At 38.3% G+C, this 19,779-nt stretch overlaps 1 protein-coding gene across 7 annotated transcripts in view; it reads right to left on the reverse strand.

The window, feature by feature from the left end:
- Positions 1-5,586: 5,586 nt before the first annotated feature.
- ATF1 (activating transcription factor 1) overlaps positions 5,587-19,779 on the reverse strand; it is an 81,981-nt gene continuing 67,788 nt past the window's right edge. For 3 of the 7 annotated variants that reach the window (XM_080662802.1, XM_080662801.1, XM_080662805.1), the window contains 3 exons: positions 12,999-13,181; positions 12,755-12,914; positions 5,589-7,283 (listed from right to left, as the gene is read on the reverse strand). In XM_080662802.1, the coding sequence (XP_080518928.1) occupies positions 7,139-7,283; positions 12,755-12,914; positions 12,999-13,181 (488 nt within the window). In that variant the 3' untranslated portion in view covers positions 5,589-7,138. Of the gene's footprint in view, positions 7,284-12,754; positions 12,915-12,998; positions 13,182-19,779 lie in introns of all 7 variants that reach the window. The other 4 variants (XM_080662800.1, XM_080662806.1, XM_080662804.1 and 1 more) reach the window with 2 other exon arrangements.

Consider the following 19,779-nt stretch of genomic DNA (forward strand, 5'->3'; position numbering starts at 1 on the left):
ACATGCCCTTGACTGGAATCGAACCTGGGACCCTTCAGTCCCGCAGGCCGACACTCTATCCACTGAGCCAAACCAGTCAGGGCACATATTACTCTTTTATTAGATAGGATGCTTAAATCATTTTCAGATATCTGCTATTACAACTAATACTATTATACATACAAACATGAGTTTCTCTGGAATGTATCCCAGTTTGAGATTGCTGATTCATAGAGAAGACACACTATCACCTTCTCTAAAAAATGCCATATTATAGATGTCCCCCCTTTTTCCCCCCATTGCCCCCTCCACATGGTTCCTGCCTCACCCCAGGCCTTCACCACCTATTGTCTGTGTCCATAGGTAATGCATATATGCATATAGGATATGTGGTTAATCTCTTCCAACCCCCAACCCCCTTCCCTCTGAGATTTGTCAGTCTGTTGCATGTTTCTATGCCTCTGGTTCTATTTTATTCATCAGTTTATTTTGTTCATTAGATTCCTTGTTCTTTTATTTTGATTTTCAGGTTCAGTTGTTGATAGATATGTATTTATTGCCATTTTAGTGTTCATATTTTTTTTAACTCTTCTTCTTCTTAAAGAATACCCTTCAACATTTCATATAATCCTGGTTTGGTGGTGATGAACTCCTTTAGCTTTTGTCTGTGAAGCCCTTTATCTGACCTTCAATTCTAAATGATAGCTTTGCTGGGTAGAGTAATCTTGGTTGTAGGTTCTTGCTATTCATCACTTTGAATATTTCTTGCCACTCCCTTCTGGCCTACAACATTTCTGTTGAGAAATCAGCTGACAGTCATATGGGCGCTCCCTTGTAGGTAACTAACTGCTTTTCTCTTGCTGCTTTTAAGATTCTGTCTTTGTTTTTAACCCTTGGCATCTTAATTATGATGTGTCTTGGTTGGTCCTCTTTGAGTTCCTCTTGTTTGGGACTCTCTGCATTTCCTGAACTTATAAGTCTATTTCTTTCATCAGGTAGGGGAAATTTTCTGTCATTATTCCCTCAAATAGGTTTTCAATTTCTTGCTCTGTCTCTTCTCCTTACCCCCATGATACGAATGTTGGTAAGCTTGAAGTTGTCCCAGAGGCTCCTTATACTCCTTATCATATTTTTGGATTCTTTTTCTTTTTGCTCTGCTGATTGGGTGTTTTTTTGCTTTCTCATATTCCAAATCATTTGATTTGATTCTTATACTGCTGAATCCCTGTAAATTATTCTTTATTTCAGTTAGTGTATGCTTCATTTTTGACTGGTCCTTTTTCATGTCTTTGATGTTCTCACTAAAGTTTTTTAAATTCTCACTTAGATCCTTGAAAGTCCCTTGAAGTTCTCATTGAAATCCTTGAGTCACCTTATAACCATCATTTTGAACTCTGTATCTAGTGGTTTGCTTGCTTCCATTTCATTTCGTTCTTTTCTGGAAAATTGTGTTTTTTCATTTGTGAAATATTTGTCTCCTCATTTTGGCTGCTTCCCTGTGTTTGTTTCTGTGTATGAGGTAGAGCTGCTATGTCTCCTGGAATTGGTAGAGTGGCCTTGTGTAGTAGGTGTCTGTGGGGCTTTAATGCTCTCCCCCTCCCCCCCCCCCCCAGAAAAACACACAAAGTATTAAATTACCCTAGCTACAACCCTGTTTTCTTTTATCTGCTTGACCTTTCACTTAGAGAATGATATATTATTAAGGGACCATTTATGAACTTCTAAAAAAAGATCCTATAATCTGACATCTTTATGTATGGACTGGTGTAGTAAATATAAAGAAAAACAAGCAGACAAAATAAAACATGGACTGGATCCCCACTAAATTCATTATAGTGGTTTCCTTTAGGGAGAGAAAGGGGGGAGTTCATCTGTGCATTTTTATTCAGAAAATGAACTGAATTAAAAATGTTAATACTTATTAATTCTGGATGGTGGGTGTACAAGATTGTATATGTTAACTTGTGTAGTTTTCTATGTATTTACTTTTATTTGTAAAATTCTGTGATTTTAAAGTAGAGGTTGCCATCTAGTGGACATACTTAAATAGAACTTTAAAAATCTTTCATAGTGGGTGCATAAAGGTACAGCAGGTCCTTGAGTAACTTTTTGTTCAACATTGTCCTGTTATAATGTTGATGAGATGATGTTAACTTCTTATTCTTGTTTACATGTCGAACCATTGACGTTAAAATGTGAGGACTTACTGTGCAATGGAACAGAGCGTTTCACTCTTCAAGAACACAGACAATAAAGAAGGTACAGCCCTGGCCAGGTGGCTGGGTTGGTTGGAGCATCGCCCCGTACACCAAAAAGGTTGCGGGTTTGATCCCTGGTCAGGGCACATATAGGAGGCAACTGATTGAAGTTTCCCTCCTACATTGATGTTACTCTTTCTCTCTTCCTTCCTCTCTCTCTAAAATTAATAAAAACATATCCTCAGGGGAGGGTTAAAAAATTAAAAAAACAAAAAAGAAAGAAAGAAGGTACATTCTGGTGGTCAAGACCACAAACTTTGGAGATGACCAGACCTAAGTCTGAACCATAGTCTTATTTTCTGTGTGACTTTGGCAAAGTATCAAACCTCTGTGTCTTAGTGAATTTGAACCCCAGGCTCTCATTCATTTAATACACATGGAGCATTCCTGTGAACCAGGTAGGCACTGCTCTAGAATGTGGGATATTGAAGAACACAAAAGAGAGTTACCCCCTAGAGTTTTATAAAGGTGTGTTTTGGGGGTGGGCATGGGGGAGAGACCACTATTTAAGCTGAATGGTTAGAGACCAGGTTAAAATCCCAAATTCCTAGGTGTTGTTTTTTTTTTTCCAATTACAGTTTATATTCAATATTATTTTGTATTAGTTTTGGGGGTATAACAGTGGTTAGACAGTCATATATTTTATAAAATTTTCCTCCTGATATTTCCAATACCCATTTGGCACCGTAATTATTACATTACTGACTATATTCCCTATGCATCCCTGTGACTATTTTGTAACTACCAATTTGTACTTTTAAATCTTCACCTTTTTCACCCCACCCTCCACCTCTCCTCTGGCAATCACCAGTCTGTTCTCTGTATCTATGAGTCTGCATCAATTGTCCATGTATTTGTTCTTTAGATTACACATATAAGTGAAATCATATAGTATTTGTCTTTCTCTGACTTATTTCATTGAGTATAATACTCCTTAGGTTTACCCATGTTGTCGCAAATGGTAAGATTTCATCATTTTTTATGGCCAAGTAATAGTCCTTTGTATATATGTACTAAAGCTTTTTTATCCACTCCATGTTGATGGGCACTTCGGTTGCTTCCATAGCTTGGCTATTGTAAATAACGCTGCAATGAACATAGGGGTGCATATATTCTTTTGAATTAGTGTTTTGGTTTCCTTTGGATATATACCCAGAAGTGGAATCTCTGGGTCATAAGCCATTTTTAATTTTTTAAGGACCCTCCGTACTGTTTTCCATAGTGGCTGCACCAGTCTGCATTCCCACCAACAGTACACTAGGGTTCCCTTTCTCCTCACCCTCACCAACACTTGTTTGTTGGGTTTATTGATAATAGCCATTTTGACAGGTGTCAGGTGATATCTCATTATTTTAATTTGAATTTTTCTGATTAGTGACATTGAGCATCTTTTCATATGGCTATTGGCCATCTGTATGTCCTCTGGAGAAATGTCTATTCAGGTTCTCTGCCCTTTTTAATTGGATTGTGTGTGGGTGTTTTTGGTATTGTGTTGTACGGGTTCTTTATTGATTTTGGATATTAACTCCTTATTGGATGTATTAGTAGCAAGTATCTTCTCCATTCAGTAGGCTGTCTTTTCATTTTGTTGATTTTCTTTGCTGTGCAAAAACTTTTTAGTTTGATGTAATCCCATTTTTTTTTCTTTTGTCTCCCTTGCCTGAGATATATCAGATAAAATATTGCTAAGAGGTGTCAAGAGATTTTGCTGCCTGTTTTCTTCTAGGAGTTTTATAGTTTCTAGTCTTACATTTAAGTGTTTAATCCATTTTGAGTTTGTTCTTGTATAGGGCAGAAGAAGGTGGTCTAGTTTCATGTTTTGCATATATCTGCCCTGTTTTTCCACCACCATTTATTGAGTAGATGTCTTTACCCCACTGTATATCCTTGCCTACTTTGTCATATATTAATTGGCCACATTGGTGCATATATCTGCCATTTTCCCACCACCATTTATTGAATAGATGTCTTTACCCCATTGTATATTCTTGCCTCCTTTGTCATATATTATTTGGCCACATTGGTGTGGGTTTATTTCTGGTATCTTGATTATGTTCCATTTTTCTGTATGTCTATTTTTATGCCAGTACCATGCTGTTTTGATTGCGATAGCCTTATAGTGTGATTTGGTATCAGGTAGCAGGATACCTCCAATGTTTCTTTGAAATATCTATCAAGTCCTTAAGTCAAATTTCACTCACTCTATTTATAGCATCTTCTCTGGGATTGTGAATTGCCATTATGACAACTAATTCCAAACCATAATATGTATTTTTATAGCCTCTCTATGTCCACGTATTTTAACTGGAGGAATAACAGGTTTAACTAGCAATTTCGATATAATTTCTTGATAAGACAAATGTAGTAAGATTTCTGAAGCTCTAGCACATGCCTATTCTTCATGCTCTGGTCAATAAAATTTAAGTATCTTATATGCTCAAGATGTATTCATGGGCAAGGTATTTCCATCAATATAATAAATAAATTGATAATACATCTATATAAAATAGTGTTCTGAGCTAAAAAAGTAATTGCACTAGTCCAGTGGTTGGCAAACTGCGGCTCGCGAGCCACATGCGGCTCTTTGGCCCCTTGAGTGTGGCTCTTCTACAAAATACCACGGCCTGGGTGAGTCTATTTTGAAGAAGTGGCGTTAGAAGAATTTTAAGTTTAAAAAATTTGGCTCTCAAAAGAAATTTCAATCGTACTGTTGATATTTGGCTCTGTTGATGAATGAGTTTGCCGACCACTGCACTAGTCTATTGAACTTTTGAATTCTAATTCAGATTTGGATTATAATCGCCTTTAAAATTCCATTAGCTTGACACTGGATTCAAATTAGAAAAACATCTAGAGTAACGTGGTATGCACTTAACAGAATCCTCAGTGGCTTTCCCATGTCTGTTACATACAGCAAGACTAAGGTAACTTGATCTAGTGAGCAAGGCCTTACACTAGAAGTCTGTAGGTAGTGGAGAGTTTACAAATATTTATGCATGTCCAACTGTTAAGGCACCAAGGACTACATTATCTCAATTGCAGCGAAGCATGACATCTACCCAATATATTATGTTAAAAAAAACTATTGATATAACCCAGTGACCCCTTACCTCCTCCTATTCTTCAAGCTAATGGGCCACTAGTTTAAGACTCTGGCTTTACAAGATAGTGATATAAGTAATCCCACTGGTGATCAAACTTTTTTTCTTCTCATAAGCTGCTGCCAACTAAATGGAGTACAATTTTAAAAGATCTTATTAATAAAATATTTCATTAGGGTTAAATACAAATTTATCAACTGTGTTAATATTTCTGTGTAACAGGCTTCTTAACCATGTCCTAAACACTTGTAGAACAAAAAACTTCATTAGTTTATTGCAATTGATTTCGAATAAATCAAAACATACAATCAAATCTTAAAATAGGTTATGGAGACCAGAATTGTAAATTGATCCTCATTTTAAAACTAGAAATGCATTATACTTAGTATAATTAACAGAATTGCTATCAGGAGCTTGTCATTTATATATCAAGCAATGTATTTTACATTCAGCAAACTTAATTTTATCAAACGTCCTTTAATTTCATAGACAACAATATGATACATATTGTATAAGAAGCACACAATAGTTTTGCAGTACAATTTCAAAGTGTATAGAAACTGGAATACAGAAGTTAAACACTGACAGCATTTGTGAACTCTGGAAAAACTGTATATAAAACTTAGAATCCAGGGATTAGCCAATCTGAAACTTTACTTCCCATAATATAAAAATGATACTTTGAGAGGCAAAATATTTTTTTACTAAACTATATAAACATTTAAAATAATCATTAAAAACTCAACTTTAGAATTTATAAAGATTAGCTATAAAAATATATTGACAGTCACTTTTATAAATGTACCATTCACTACATTACAAAATAGTCTCTAGCATAAAATTGCTTTAATAACTGTACTATTTTAGAATCTGATAAACCTTACATTAAATCAATTATAAAATCCTCTTGGAAAACTTTGGTATGCATCTTCAGAAAGTTTTTTTAAAAAATACTCTAGTATCACCTCAAGGGCCTGTAAACATTCCATTCTATTAAAGCACAACAGAATAAGTGATGTATACTCAACTGCTTACAGAATATAGAATCAAAAAACAATCTGCTATATATTTGTAGAAAATCACCATTCCCAGAATTATCCCAAAAACCAACTATTTAAAAGTGTCAAACTTTTAAACAGTTTTCTTTCCATTCTGATAATAAATGTTACAAAAACACTACACCCCATTCATGTACCTTAGATGCCTGTTAGGACAAGGCCTCAAAAATAGTTTAATCCACTCTTCAAAATGCTGTCAAGTCCAATAAACAAACTTAAAACCCGTTTAAAAGACTTGACAATAGAACAAGTGTATGTAATCAGAACACATAATTATTTATATTTGGTTATGTATAGTTTTTCTTTTGGTAATTTAGAATTTATTGGCAGAAATAAAATACACACACGCACACAATGAAAAAAGTAAATTTTAGGAAACAGTATGAAATGCAGACCTATAGGGTAAATAAGATTTAATTCTGAAAATTTACCAAATTTCATTTTATCTGCCATTTTTGGATTATTGACAACTACTGTTATTTAGAAAATTCAGATTGGTGAAGATTCACTTCCTGCTTCTTTAGTATGCTTTTTACAGAGTTTCCAGTTGTGCCAGTATCTTCCTTGAGGTCATTTTCCACTTCATCCACTGTCACCAGTTCTCTTGCATAAGACATTTATCTTTTGAGTTGCAAAAGCCTAAATAAAAGCTTCATTTTTGACCTTTTAATTTATAAAACTCCACTAAAAAGAAAAAATCCATTTAATTTTTAGGCAAGTCCACAAAATATTTTCTTAAATATCAAACACTTTTATGGGAATAAAGATCCTTCAAAGTTTTTAACTCTTCTATTAGAGTTTTATTTTGATTTTCCAGGACTGCAACTCGATTTTCCAGGCATTTCACATATTCTTTCTTCTTTCTGCGACATTCTCGAGCAGCTTCTCTAAATATAAGCATTAAAAAACAATGTTAGAAAAAAATTCACCTTCTTTAAAGTGGTAAATGCCCTGTAGTAATTTTCCCTGCTCATCTTTTTTTTTTTCTCATTTAAAAAATTAAGTTCTCTATATACAATGGAATGTAGATCTTAAGCGTAGAATTCAGTTAGTTTTGGCAAATGCATATACATATACCTATGTAGCCCGCACACCTATCAAGGCCAGAACAGTTTTATTGTCCCAGAAAATTCTCTCATGCCTGTTTCTGGTCAGTCCTCTCCTCTAGCAACTGCTATTCTGATTTTATCACCATCAATGAAGATTTTCCTAATCTAAAACTTCATATAACAGTTATACAATATGTACTCTTGTGCGTGGTCTCCTTTCATTCAGTGTATTTCTTTTGTCTTTGTTAATCCTCACCTGAGGATATTTTTTTCCATTGCTTTTCAGAGAGTGGGAGGGTAGGGAGAGGGAGAGAGAAACATAGATGCGAGAGACACATGGACTGGTCACCTCCTGCATGCACCTCAATGAACCTGAAACTCAGGTATTTATGGGAATCGAACCTGTCATCTTTGGTGCACGGGTCGAAGCTCTAACCACTGAGTTGTTAATCCTCACCTGAGGATATTTTTGTCATTGATTTGTAGAGAGTGAGGAGGGGAGGGAAGGTGGAGAGAAACATTGGCGTAAGAGAGACATCTATCAGTTGCCTCGACCAGGGCCAAGGCCAGGGATCAAACCCATAACCCAGATACCAGGGTGGACAATCCAACCACTGAGCAACAGTGGCGAGGGCTTATTCAGTTTATTTTTAAGGCTCATTCATGTTGCTGTATGCTGGTTTGTTCCTTTATATTTTAGGGCATATTTCATTGTATGAATATCACTACAATTTGTTGATCCATTGTGTTAGCCTGCTTCTAGTTTTAGCTGCTGTGCATGTTCTTGTGCCAGTCTCTTTGTAAACATGTCCTATTTCTCTTGGATTAATACCAAGAAGTGAAATTTAGGGGTCCTCTGCTTAAATTTTGACCCACAGATTCTTTAAATTTTCATATTTTATTCTTCAAATTAATTTTCATTTATTGAATAAAAAAATTTTCAATACATTTTACTGTAATAAATACAATGATTGATACTCAGTTTTTTATATGTCCTCTTAGAATATTTCTACCAAGTCACATGTAAGTTTTTTATATATCCTATCTAATAAAAGAGTAATATACAAATTGACCATACCTCTGCTACACCCACAAGCCACGCCCACCAGCCAATCAGGAGTATGCAAATTAACCCAACCAAGATGGCTGCGGCCACAGAGAGAGCAGGAGGCTTGGGTTTCCCCGGCAATGGAGGAAGCCAAGCTTTCCGCCTGCCCTAGCCTGCCTTGGCCTCCGCTTAAGGCTACAAGGTTTCAATTATAGAAGATAAATCCCAGATACTAGGGCCTCCGCTTGGGTGGCCGGGGGGTGTGGCCAGCCTGCAAACCACCACAGGGCCCTCATCCAGGCTGCCCCACGCCCCAAGGGAACCCCCACCCTGATCCAGGACACCCTTCAGGGCAAACCAGCTGGCCCCCACCTGTGCACCAGGCCTCTATCCTAACTAATCCTATCTCATAAAAGAGTAATATACAAATTGACCATCACTCCAACACACAAGATGGTTCCCCCCATGTGGTCAAAGATGAATGCCCCCATGTGGACACGAGATGGCCGCCACAAGATGGCCAGCAGGGGAGGGCAGTTGGGAGGGACCAGGCTGCAAGGGAGGGCAGTTGGGGGCGATCAAGCCTGCAGGGGAGGGCAGTTAGGGGTGACCAGGCCGGCAGAGGAGGGAAGTTGGGGGCGACTAGGCCTGTAGGGAAGGGCAGTTGGGGGTACCCAGGCCTACAGGGGAGAGCAGTTGGGGGTACCCAGGCCTGCAGGGGAGAGCAGTTGGGGGGGGGGGACCAGGCCTGCAGGGGAGGGCAGTTAGGGGTGACCAGGCCTGCAGGGGAAGGCAGTTAGGGATGACCAGGCCTGCAGGGGAGGGCAGTTAGGGGCAAGCAGGCTGGCAGGGGAGCAGTTAGGCATCAATCAGACTGGCAGGGGAGTGGTTAGGGAGTTCAGGCTGGCAGGCAGAAGCGGTTAGGGGCAATCAGGAAGGCAGGCAGGCGAGCAGTTGGGAGCCAGCAGTCCTGGATTGTGAGAGGGATGTCCGACTGCCCATTTAGGCCCGATCCTACCCGACCCCTCCTGAGGGGTCCCAGATGGGAGAGGGTGCAGGCTGGGCTGAGGAACACAACCCCCATGCATGAATTTCGTGCACCTGGTCTCATACATACACACACACACACACACACATATATACATATATATACACACACACATATATACATATACATATATATATGTAAAAAGTATTACTTGAGTATACTATGTACTGTAGATATTATCTGCCACTTGATTTTTTAAAAAAATGTTTATTTGTTGATTTCAGAGACAGGAAGGGAGATAGAAACATCAATGATGAGAGAGAATCATTGACTGACTGCCTCCTGCATGCCCCACACCAGGGACCGAGAGCACAACCCAGGCATGTACCCTCAACAGGAACTGAATCTGGGACCCTTCAGTCCACAAGCCGATGCTGTATCCATTGAGCCAAACCAGCTAGGGTTCTGCCAATTCATTTTATGCCCAAACTGTTTTAATGATGTTTCTATGTTGGTACATAGATTTTTGCCATGCTGACTTTTTAAAAAAATATATTTTATTAATTTTTTTACAGAGAGGAAGGGAGAGGGATAGAGAGTCAGAAACATCGATAAGAGAGAAACATCAGCCAAAACCGGTTTGGCTCAGTGGATAGAGCATCGGCCTGTGGACTGGGGGGGTCCCAGGTTCGATTCCGGTCAAGGGCATGTACCTTGGTTGCGGGCACATCCCCAGTGGGAGGTGTGCAGGAGGCAGCTGGTTGATGTTTCTCTCTCATCGATGTTTCTAACTCTCTATCCCTCTCCCTTCCTCTCTGTGAAAAATCAATAAAATATATTTAAAAAAAAAAAGAGAGAGAGAAACATCGATCAGCTGCATCCTGCACACTCCCCACCAGGGATGTGCCCACAACCAAGGCACATGCCCTTGACCGGAATCGAACCTGGGACCCCTCAGTCTGCAGGCCGATGCTCTATCCAATGAGCCAAACCAGTTAGGGCACCGGTTGACTTTTTTTGTTAATTTCCATTTTCCTCACTACTAATGAGATCGAGCATTTTTCAAAACTTTTGTTGGTCTTTTGGATCTGCTCTTACATAAATTGCGTATTTATGAAAACCTTTGTCCCTTCATACTTTTTGGTTACTTTACAATGAGAAATTATTAGAAAGACAAACAACCTAGGAACTTTCTGTTCATTATACATATTAATCCTTCAAATGTTTTTACATTATTTTGTAATCTACCATTTGATGTCTCATTTTTATATCTCCTGTCATAAATGCTCTTTAGTCTCTCTTTTCCTTGGCTTAAATTAAAATGCCATGCACTACAGAGCCCTAGCCAGTTTGGCTCAGTGGATAGAGCGTCGGCTTGTGGACTGAAGGTTCCTGGGTTCGATTCCGGTCAGGGGCACATGCCCGGGTTGTGGGCTCGATCCCCAGTAGGGGGCGTGCAGGAGGCAGCCTATCAATGATTCTCTCTCATCACTGATGTTTCTATCTCTCTCTCCCTCTCCATTCCTCTCTGAAATAAATAAAAATATATTTAAAAATAAAATAAAATGTCACGTACTAAGTATTTCTAAATTTCATCTTAGAAATTTTATTGCTTAATTTTCACAAGTCTTTAATTCATCTAGAATTACTTTTGTTCATGTTTAAAAAATAGGAATCCAATTTAATTTTCTTTCAAATGTAGTTGATTGTGTATCTTTTATTAAATAAGCCATCCTTCACAAGTGTACAGGCAGTCCTCAGGTTACGTTGGACTCCACTTACGTCGTTCTGTGGTTATGTCGCCATCTCCCATTTACAGTATTTATTAAAAAAAAAAAGTTCCGTCATTTCAACGTATGTTTTTTATTATTTACTGTATTTACCACAAGTAAAGGTCAGAAATTGTTATCTTTCTTTTAAATTTGTTTACTGTTTCACTTCATTACTGCTGTGTATGTGCTCCATGTGAGTGACGTAGGTGCTTATGTAGGTGGGTTACGATTTATGGCGAAAATCACGTTACGTCGCGCCGTAGGAACGGATCTCTGACGTAACCAGAGGAATGCCTGTATTTAACTAGCACAGGCGATTTCTGGCCTCTCTTTGCCATTTGCTAATGTTATTGTCTGCCCCCTTCACTGATACCAGGTTGATTACAATGGCTTTTTAGAGTATGTTTCAATGCCTAACAAGACAAAGTAACCTCTTTCTGTTCTTGACCATTCTTGAATACTTATTTCTTCCTTGTAAACTTTTAGCTTATTTTGTCCAATTCTATAAAGATTTACAAAGATTCTAATTTAAACACATTACATTTATACGTGAATTCTGAAAGAATACATTTATTATGGCTTAATCAAATAACACAGTATTTTCTGTTTATTCAGATACTGTTTACCTCTCAATAAGATTTTAAAAATGTGGATTCTATGCCTTTCCTGTTAAATTTACTAAGTATTTTATGACTTTTGTCACTAATCTGAATGTAATATTACTTCCATTATTATTTTCAAGATGGCAAGTCATAGGAAATAAAACACCTTACTAAGTTGCCTTCTAAATTACTGCAGTTTAAAACATTTTTATGAAATAGTATACATAGGTGTGGTGTAGATGTAAGTTATGAAGCATAATAAAACGAACAAATGTAAACCCAACACCCAGCTTACTGTGGGAAAATGTTATCCACCCTGTTGAAGGGCCCTCTGTGCTATCCCCTGATTACATCCATACCCCTGCCTCTTGCCCAGAAGCAATTGCTAGCTTCAATCTTTTGCTTGTTTTTATAGTTTTAGTGCATATAGCAATGTTTAAAATACATTTAAAATAAAAGTAAATGTTTCTGGGGTCAAATTACTAATCTATTTTCATGTCAAAATTCATATTTAGGAGCATTTCTGTGTCAGTAATTAAACTAGATATTAGGCAGAATCCCACTAATTCTTCTTGCCTGTGGCAAACAGCAGATTATTATTTTTATTTAACTGTCAGCCCAACAAGAACAAAATATATTGTTTGAAAAAGCTTTGCTTAACAGTGCTATTCAAAGGATCTAATAACAATAAAGGAACTCTAGGTCAATATATTAAATAAAGAGATTGAGCAATGGGACTCACTGATCCATTGGAAATAAACCAGACATAATCACTCAGTAAAATAAAGCTGATATAAACCTCTCTCCTTATTTCCTATATACAATTCCAGTTAACACCTGGTTATATTTTGAGATTGAAAAAAACATTACCATTCTGGCAGTATAATTTCACTACCCACCTGTTTTTCATCAACCTTATTTCTCTTTTCAACTGGGGGTCATCTGTCTTAGTTGTCGGAGATGTAAGACTCACAGGAGATGTCATTACCACAGTCTGTGGCAGCGAAGTCGCTGAAGGTGTAGTACGAATCTGATATGTCTGCATATCTCCTGAGGCAGCTGTGTGGTCAAAAGAATGAGTTAATTCATAAGGTCTTTAAAAGAACTTTGGGATACATTCCATAGATACTTAAACATACTTACTTTGTACAACCACCTGGTTGCTGGGCACAAGTATTTGCTGTCCATCAGAGGTCTGTGCATACTGGAGAATTGTTGTACCTTGTTGAGTACTGCCTGAATTTGTCATGGTTAGTGTCTGAAGTCCCTGTACTCCATCTGTGCCTGGACTGGCCAGCTGTAAGGCTCCATTGGGGGCAATGGCAACTTTAACCAAAGAGAGAACCTAGCTATTATAAGGCTATACAATACACTAATTGCAAAGAATTAGTGAAAAACAAACAAAAAATTAAAACAGGCTTGAAAGCAGTTCTACCAGACAACTGTTGACCACTTTGAGTGAACTATATGTACAAGAAATAAAATGGCATTTCTTTTAAAATTTTTATAGTTTAGATGCACTAATCTTAATCTCAATTTCTACAATAGAAGTGGTCAAGACACATTTTGGGCTCTATGGACTACTCCATGCTAACTGCTAATGTTGTCACAGCAGTTCTGGAATACTGAGAGGGCACTGTTGGCTGACTTTTAAAGGAAAAATAATTAGAAGGAAACATTAATACAGCTTGTAATTTTTTCCAAAAGAAGCATAAAAGAGATTGTAACAAAATATTTTTAATAGGTAAGTGTCCACATAGAAAACCTCAAATAGGATAAAAGATTACATAATGAAAAAGTTAATCTTCAAACTCTGTTTCTTAGCTCCACTCTCTAGTGGTAACTGCCTTTAGACATAAAATGTTGTTAAGTGATACTTAAAAAATATAATCTATTCAGTCACTTCCTAGCAAAAATCACCAATAAAGTTAAGTCATCAGAAAGTCACCAGAAGATCACATTTCTAAGCTCCCCACAAGCATTTCTCACTGAATTATACTTAACTAGAGGCCTGGTGCACAAATTCGTGCACAGGTAGGGTCTGGCTAGCCTAGCCCGGGGCAATCAGGCTGGGCTGGCCAGGGGGAGGGGCTGTGGGAGGTTGGTCGACTGGCCCCGCCCATGATCGGGGTGTGGGGAGCAGATCGGGGGTGGGATTGGCCAGGGGGAGGGGCCCTGGGCCGTTGGCACGCCAGCCATGCCCCCTGGTTGAACTCTGGTCAAACTCGCGGTCGAGGGGACTATTTGCATATTACCCTTTTATTATATAGGATGTTAATGCTTTCCCCTGAAACCTTAAATGAAATGCCCATGATGCGTGACCAAACAGAAAACATCTTAGAATTTTGCCGTTCCCATATATTAGATCCCCTTCAGAATCTAATGCCTCACTCAGCTCTATATCCACTTTTCAGATTATAATTATGTAACATTTTCCGCTTTTACACTTTGCCTACCATTAGGCCAAAATACATATGTCAGTGTGTAAATTTTAATTAAAAATACTTTTTGCAGGAGTTTCTAATTATTCCCTCCCCCACTACCACACAACAAATATTCCCACATACTTTAATATATACATAATTTTAGAAGACATTAAAATTGTTTATATGCAGGGAATTGCTTAAAATTTTATTAGCAATTACTTTCAATCTCCTTCCCTATAACACACATTATATACCCCCCACATATATTAATATATAAATAAAATAAAAAGTAAATGTCCCATTATCTATATTTATTCCACTGGCCAACCCTTACTCCCACTACCACCATTATTTTTGGTGCACATCCTTCCTAATCTTTTTCCATGCTCACATAGACTGATAAACAATTGACCCTTGAATAACAGTTTTGGAGTGTGGATCCGCTTATATGAGGGTTTTCAATAAATACATACAGTACTATAAATGTATCTTCCTATGCTTTTCCTTTTTTTCCAGCTTACCTTATTGTAAGAATACAATATATAATATGTAAACATACAAATTATGGGTTAACTGACAATTTATGTGGCCAGTAAAGCTTCTGGTCAACAGTAGGCTATTTATTAGTAATTAAGTTTTTTGGGGAGTCAAAAGTTATATGAAGATGTTTGACTGCATGAGATCAGCACCCCAAACCCCGTTGTTCAAGGGTCAGCTGTATTTGTATGAAAATGTGAAATTATACTCACAAAAATAGTTATATACATCATCTGATGTGAAATATATGTGAAAATAAAGATTTTCATTTTTCCAACAGATCTTTGTGTTCTTGTTGAACATGTGTATTTACCTGGTGACCCCATCCTTCCCAGTAGGACTTCACCCCACTATTGTCTGTGTCCATGGGTTAGGCATATAAGTTATTTGGTTGATCTCTTTCCCCCGCTCCCGCGCCTTCCCTCTGAGAATCCTGTCTGTTGCATGCTACCATGGCTCTATTTTGTTTGTCAGATTATTTTGTTCATTAGATTCCACATATAAATGAAATCATGTGATACTTGTCTTTCTCTGATTGGCTTATTTCCCTTAGCATAATACTCTCCAGGTCCCTACATGCTGTCTCAAAGGGTAAGAGATCCTTCTTTTTTACAGCTACATAGTATTATATGGAGTAAATATACCATAGCTTTTTTATCTATTCATCTACTGATGGGCACTTGGGCTGTTTCCAGATCTTAGCTATTGTAGATTGCGCTGCTATGAACATAGGAATGCATATATTCTTTCTGATTGGTGTTCAGGCTTCTTACGATATATTCCTAGAAGTGGGATCACTGTGTTAAATGTAGTTCCTTTTTCATTTTTTTGAGGAAACTCCACACTGTTTTCCATAGCAGCTGTACCAGTCTGCATCCCACCATCAGTGTACTAGGGTTCTTTTTTCTCCACAACCTCGCTAGCACTTGTTTATTGATTTATTGATGGTAGCCATTCTGGAAGCTGTGAGGTGGAACCTCATTGTCATTTTAATTTGCATCTCTCTGATGCTTAGTGATACTGAGCATTTTTCCATATGTCTCTTTGCCATTTGTATGTCCTCTTTGGAGAAGCGTCTGTTTAGGTCATCTGCCCCTCTTTTAATTGGGTTCTCTTCCTTTTGTTGAGTTGTATGACAACTTTATATATTTTGGAAATTAACCCCTTATCAGATGTATCATTGGTAAATATACAATGTGTTCCCTTTTCATTTTGATGCTGTTCTCTTTTGCTATGCAAAAGCTTTTTATTTTGATGTAGTCGTATTTGTTTCTTTTTTTCCCCATTTCTCTTGCCCTAGGCGTAATATCAGTGAAAATTCTGCTCTGTGGGATATCTGATATTTTGTTGCCAACATTTTCTTCTAGGATTTTTATGGTTTCATGACTCACATTTAAGTCTTTTATCCATTTTGAGTTTATTGTTGGGTTTGGTGTAAGTTGGTGGTCTAGTTTCATTTTCTGGCATGCAACTGTCTAATGATCCCCAAACCATTTTATTGAAGAGACCACTTTTACTCCTTTGTATACTCTTGCCTCCTTTGTCAATTAATTAAGCATAATGGCTTGGGTCAATTTCTGGGTTCTCTGTTCTGTTCCATTGATCTATATGGCTGTTCTTGAGCCAGTACGAGGCTATGTTTGGTTGCAGTGGCTTTCTAGTATAGCTTGATATCGGGTTCTTTTTTGGTTCTATATAAAGTTTTGGAGTGTTTGTTCTAGATCTTTGAAATATACCATTGGTATTTTAATAGGGATTGCACCGAATCTATAGATTGCTTTGGATAATGTGAACATTTTAATGATGTTGATTCTACCAATTCAAGAACATGGTATATTCTTACACTTGTTTATTTTCTTCTACCTCTTTTTTCAACATTCTGCAGGTTTGGCTCCGCTGCGACCCAGGTCCCGGGTGCCAGAGAAGGAAGGCCTATTGCACGATTCTTCATGCAACGGGCCTCTCTCTAGTTGGTATATAAAATGGCCAATGATATCTGGGTGTTAATTTTGTGTCCTGCTACATTGTCAAAATCATTTATTAAATCTAGTAGCTTCTTAGTGCAGTCTTTAGGGTTTTCTATGTACAATATCATGTCTTCTGCAATTAGTTACAGTTTTACTCCCTCCTTTCCAATTTGTATGCCTTTTATTTCTTCTTCTTGTCTGATCACTGTGGCTAGGACTTCCAGTGGTGAAAGGGCACAACCCTGTCTTGTTCCTGTTATTAGGGGAAATTATTTTAGGTTTTGCTCATTGAGTATGATGTTGGCTTTAAGTTTGTCATATGTGGCCTTTATTATTTTTAGATATGACACCTCTATTTCCACTTTGCTGAGAGTTTTTATAAAAAATGGGTGTTGGCCCTAGCTGGTTTGGCTCAGTGGATAGAGCACTGTCCTATGGACTGAAGGGTCCTGAGTTCGAGTCCTGTCAAGGGCACATGCCAGGGTTGCAGGCTTGATCCCCAGTGGGAGGTGTGCAGGAGGCAGCCTATCAGTAGTTCTCTCTCATCATCGATGTTTCTGTCTCTCGCTCCCTCTCTGAAATCAATAAAAATATATTTTTTAAAAAAATGGATGTTGGATGTTGGGCTTTTTCTGCATCTATTGATAAGATCATGTGCTTTTAGTTTTTCATTTTGATTATGTGATGTATCACATTTATTGATATGTGAATATTGTACTAGCCTTGCATCCCTGGAATAAATACCACTTGGGCATAGTGTATGATTTTTTTTAATATACTGCTGGATCCAATTTGCTAATATTTTGTTGAGGATTTTAGCATCTGTGTTCATCACCGATGGTCTTAGGTGACCCTGCTAGCAGTTCTCAACCTGTGGGTCGTGACCCACAGGTTGAGAACCGCTGCTGTAGAGCCTAAGACCATCGGAAAACACAGATATTTACATTACGATTCATAACAGTAGCAAAATTACAGTTATAAAGTAGCAACAAAAATAATTTTATGGTTGGGGTCACCACAACATGAGGAACTGTATTAAAGGGTCGTGGCATTAGAAAGGTTGAGAACCACTGTTCTAGAAGATCTATCCAGTGATGTCAGTGGGGTGTTAAAGTCCCCTACTATAATTATATTGCTATCAATTTCTCTCTTTAAGTCTTCCATAAGTTTTTTATTAATATATTTGGCTGCTTCTATATTGGGTGCAAATATACCAGAATTATATCCTCTTATTGTATCAATCCCTTTAGTATTATGAAGTGGCCTTCATTTCTTTTCTTAAGGCCTCCATTTTGAAATCTATTTTGTCAGATATGAGTATTGCTACCCCAGGTTTTCTTTTCAATTCCATTTGCATGGGAAGTTTTTTTTCCATCCTGTTACTTTCATCTTGTGTGAGTCTTTTGTTCTGAAGTTGATCTCTTGTAGACAGCATATATATGGGTCATGTTTTCTCATCCATTCAGCTACCCTATGGTTTTTTTGTTTTGTTTTTTAAATATATTTTATTGATATTTTACAGAGAGGAAGGGAGAGGGATAGAGAGTTAGAAACATCGATGAGAGAGAAATATCGATCAGCTGCCTCCTGCACACCTCCTACTGGGGAAGTGCCCGCAACCAAGGTACGTGCCCTTGACCGGAATCGAACCTGGGACCCTTCAGTCCGCAGGCCAACGCTCTATCCACTGAGCCAAACCAGCTTCGGCAACCCTATGGCTTTTGATTGGAGCATTTAAGGCATTTACTTTTAAGGTTATTATTGATAGGTACTTATTTGCTGCCATTTTTATTCTTGATGTCTGTGTTCCTCCCTCTCTATTTCTTCTTATTAAAGTCTCTGTAGCATTTTTTGCAGTGCTGGTTTGGTGGTAATAAACTCCTTTAGCCTTTTTCTGTCTGCAAAGCTACTAATTTCATCTTAAATTTGAATGATAGCCTTGCTGGATAGAGTAGTCTTAGATTCAGTCTCTTACTTTTCATTACTTTGTATACTTCACGCCATTCCCTTCTGGCTTGGAGTGTTTCTATTAAGAAATCAGATGACAGTCTAATGGGAACTCCCCTGTAGGTGACTTTTCATCTCTCTCTTGCAACCTTTAAGATTCTTTATCTTTAACATTTGCCATTTTAATTATGATGTGTCCTGGTGTGCCTCTTTTTGGGTTCATCTTCACTGGGCCTCTCTGTGTTTCCTGGACTTGTGTGAGACTTTTTTCACCAGGTCAGGGAAGTTTTCTGTCATCATTTCTTCAAACAGGTTCTGTATTTGTTGCTCAGATTCTTCTCCTTCTGGTGCCCCTTTCATGCAAATGCTGTTATGTTTCATGTTGTCCCAAAGCTCCCTTAAACTCTCCTCCTCCTTTTAATTTTTTTTTTTCAATTGCTGGTCTGAATAGGTGATTTTTTAAAACCTTATCTTCTAATTTGCTACTTCAGTCCTCAGCTTCTTGTAGTCTACTTGTGAATCTTTGCAGGGTGTTATTTTAGCTATGTCATTCTTCATTTCCGATTGATTTTTATTTATTTTTTCAATCTCTCTTTTCATGTGGTTGTAGTTCTCATTAAGTCCCTTATAATGCTCACTAGAGACCTGGTGCATGAAATTCATGCACAGGGGAGGGGGGTACCGCTCAGCCCAGCCTGAGCCCTCTCACAATCTGGGACCCCTCAGGTAGGGTCCCAGGCCTGGCCAGCGATCAGGGCCTATTGGGGTTTTCCTTCCCCTGGATGCTGGCAGCTGGCCCTGCCCCCTCCACTGCTTGCCATCTGTGCAGTGTTGCACCCCCCCTGCCACCAGTCACATCCCTCTGCGGGCAACAGGTTTGGGGTGCGATCGCTTGGCTGGCCTAGGCCTCCCTCTGTGGGGTGATTGCTGGCTGGCTCTGCACACCTGCCACAGTGTCGCTGGCTGGTGGCCTGGGCCTCCCTCTGTGGGGCTATCAATCTCAGGGCCCCCAGATCAATTGCCCCGCAGAGGGAGGCCCCTGCCATC

The sequence above is a fragment of the Plecotus auritus genome (assembly GCF_963455305.1).
Source record: "Plecotus auritus genome assembly, chromosome: 3".
Taxonomy (NCBI): domain Eukaryota; kingdom Metazoa; phylum Chordata; class Mammalia; order Chiroptera; family Vespertilionidae; genus Plecotus; species Plecotus auritus.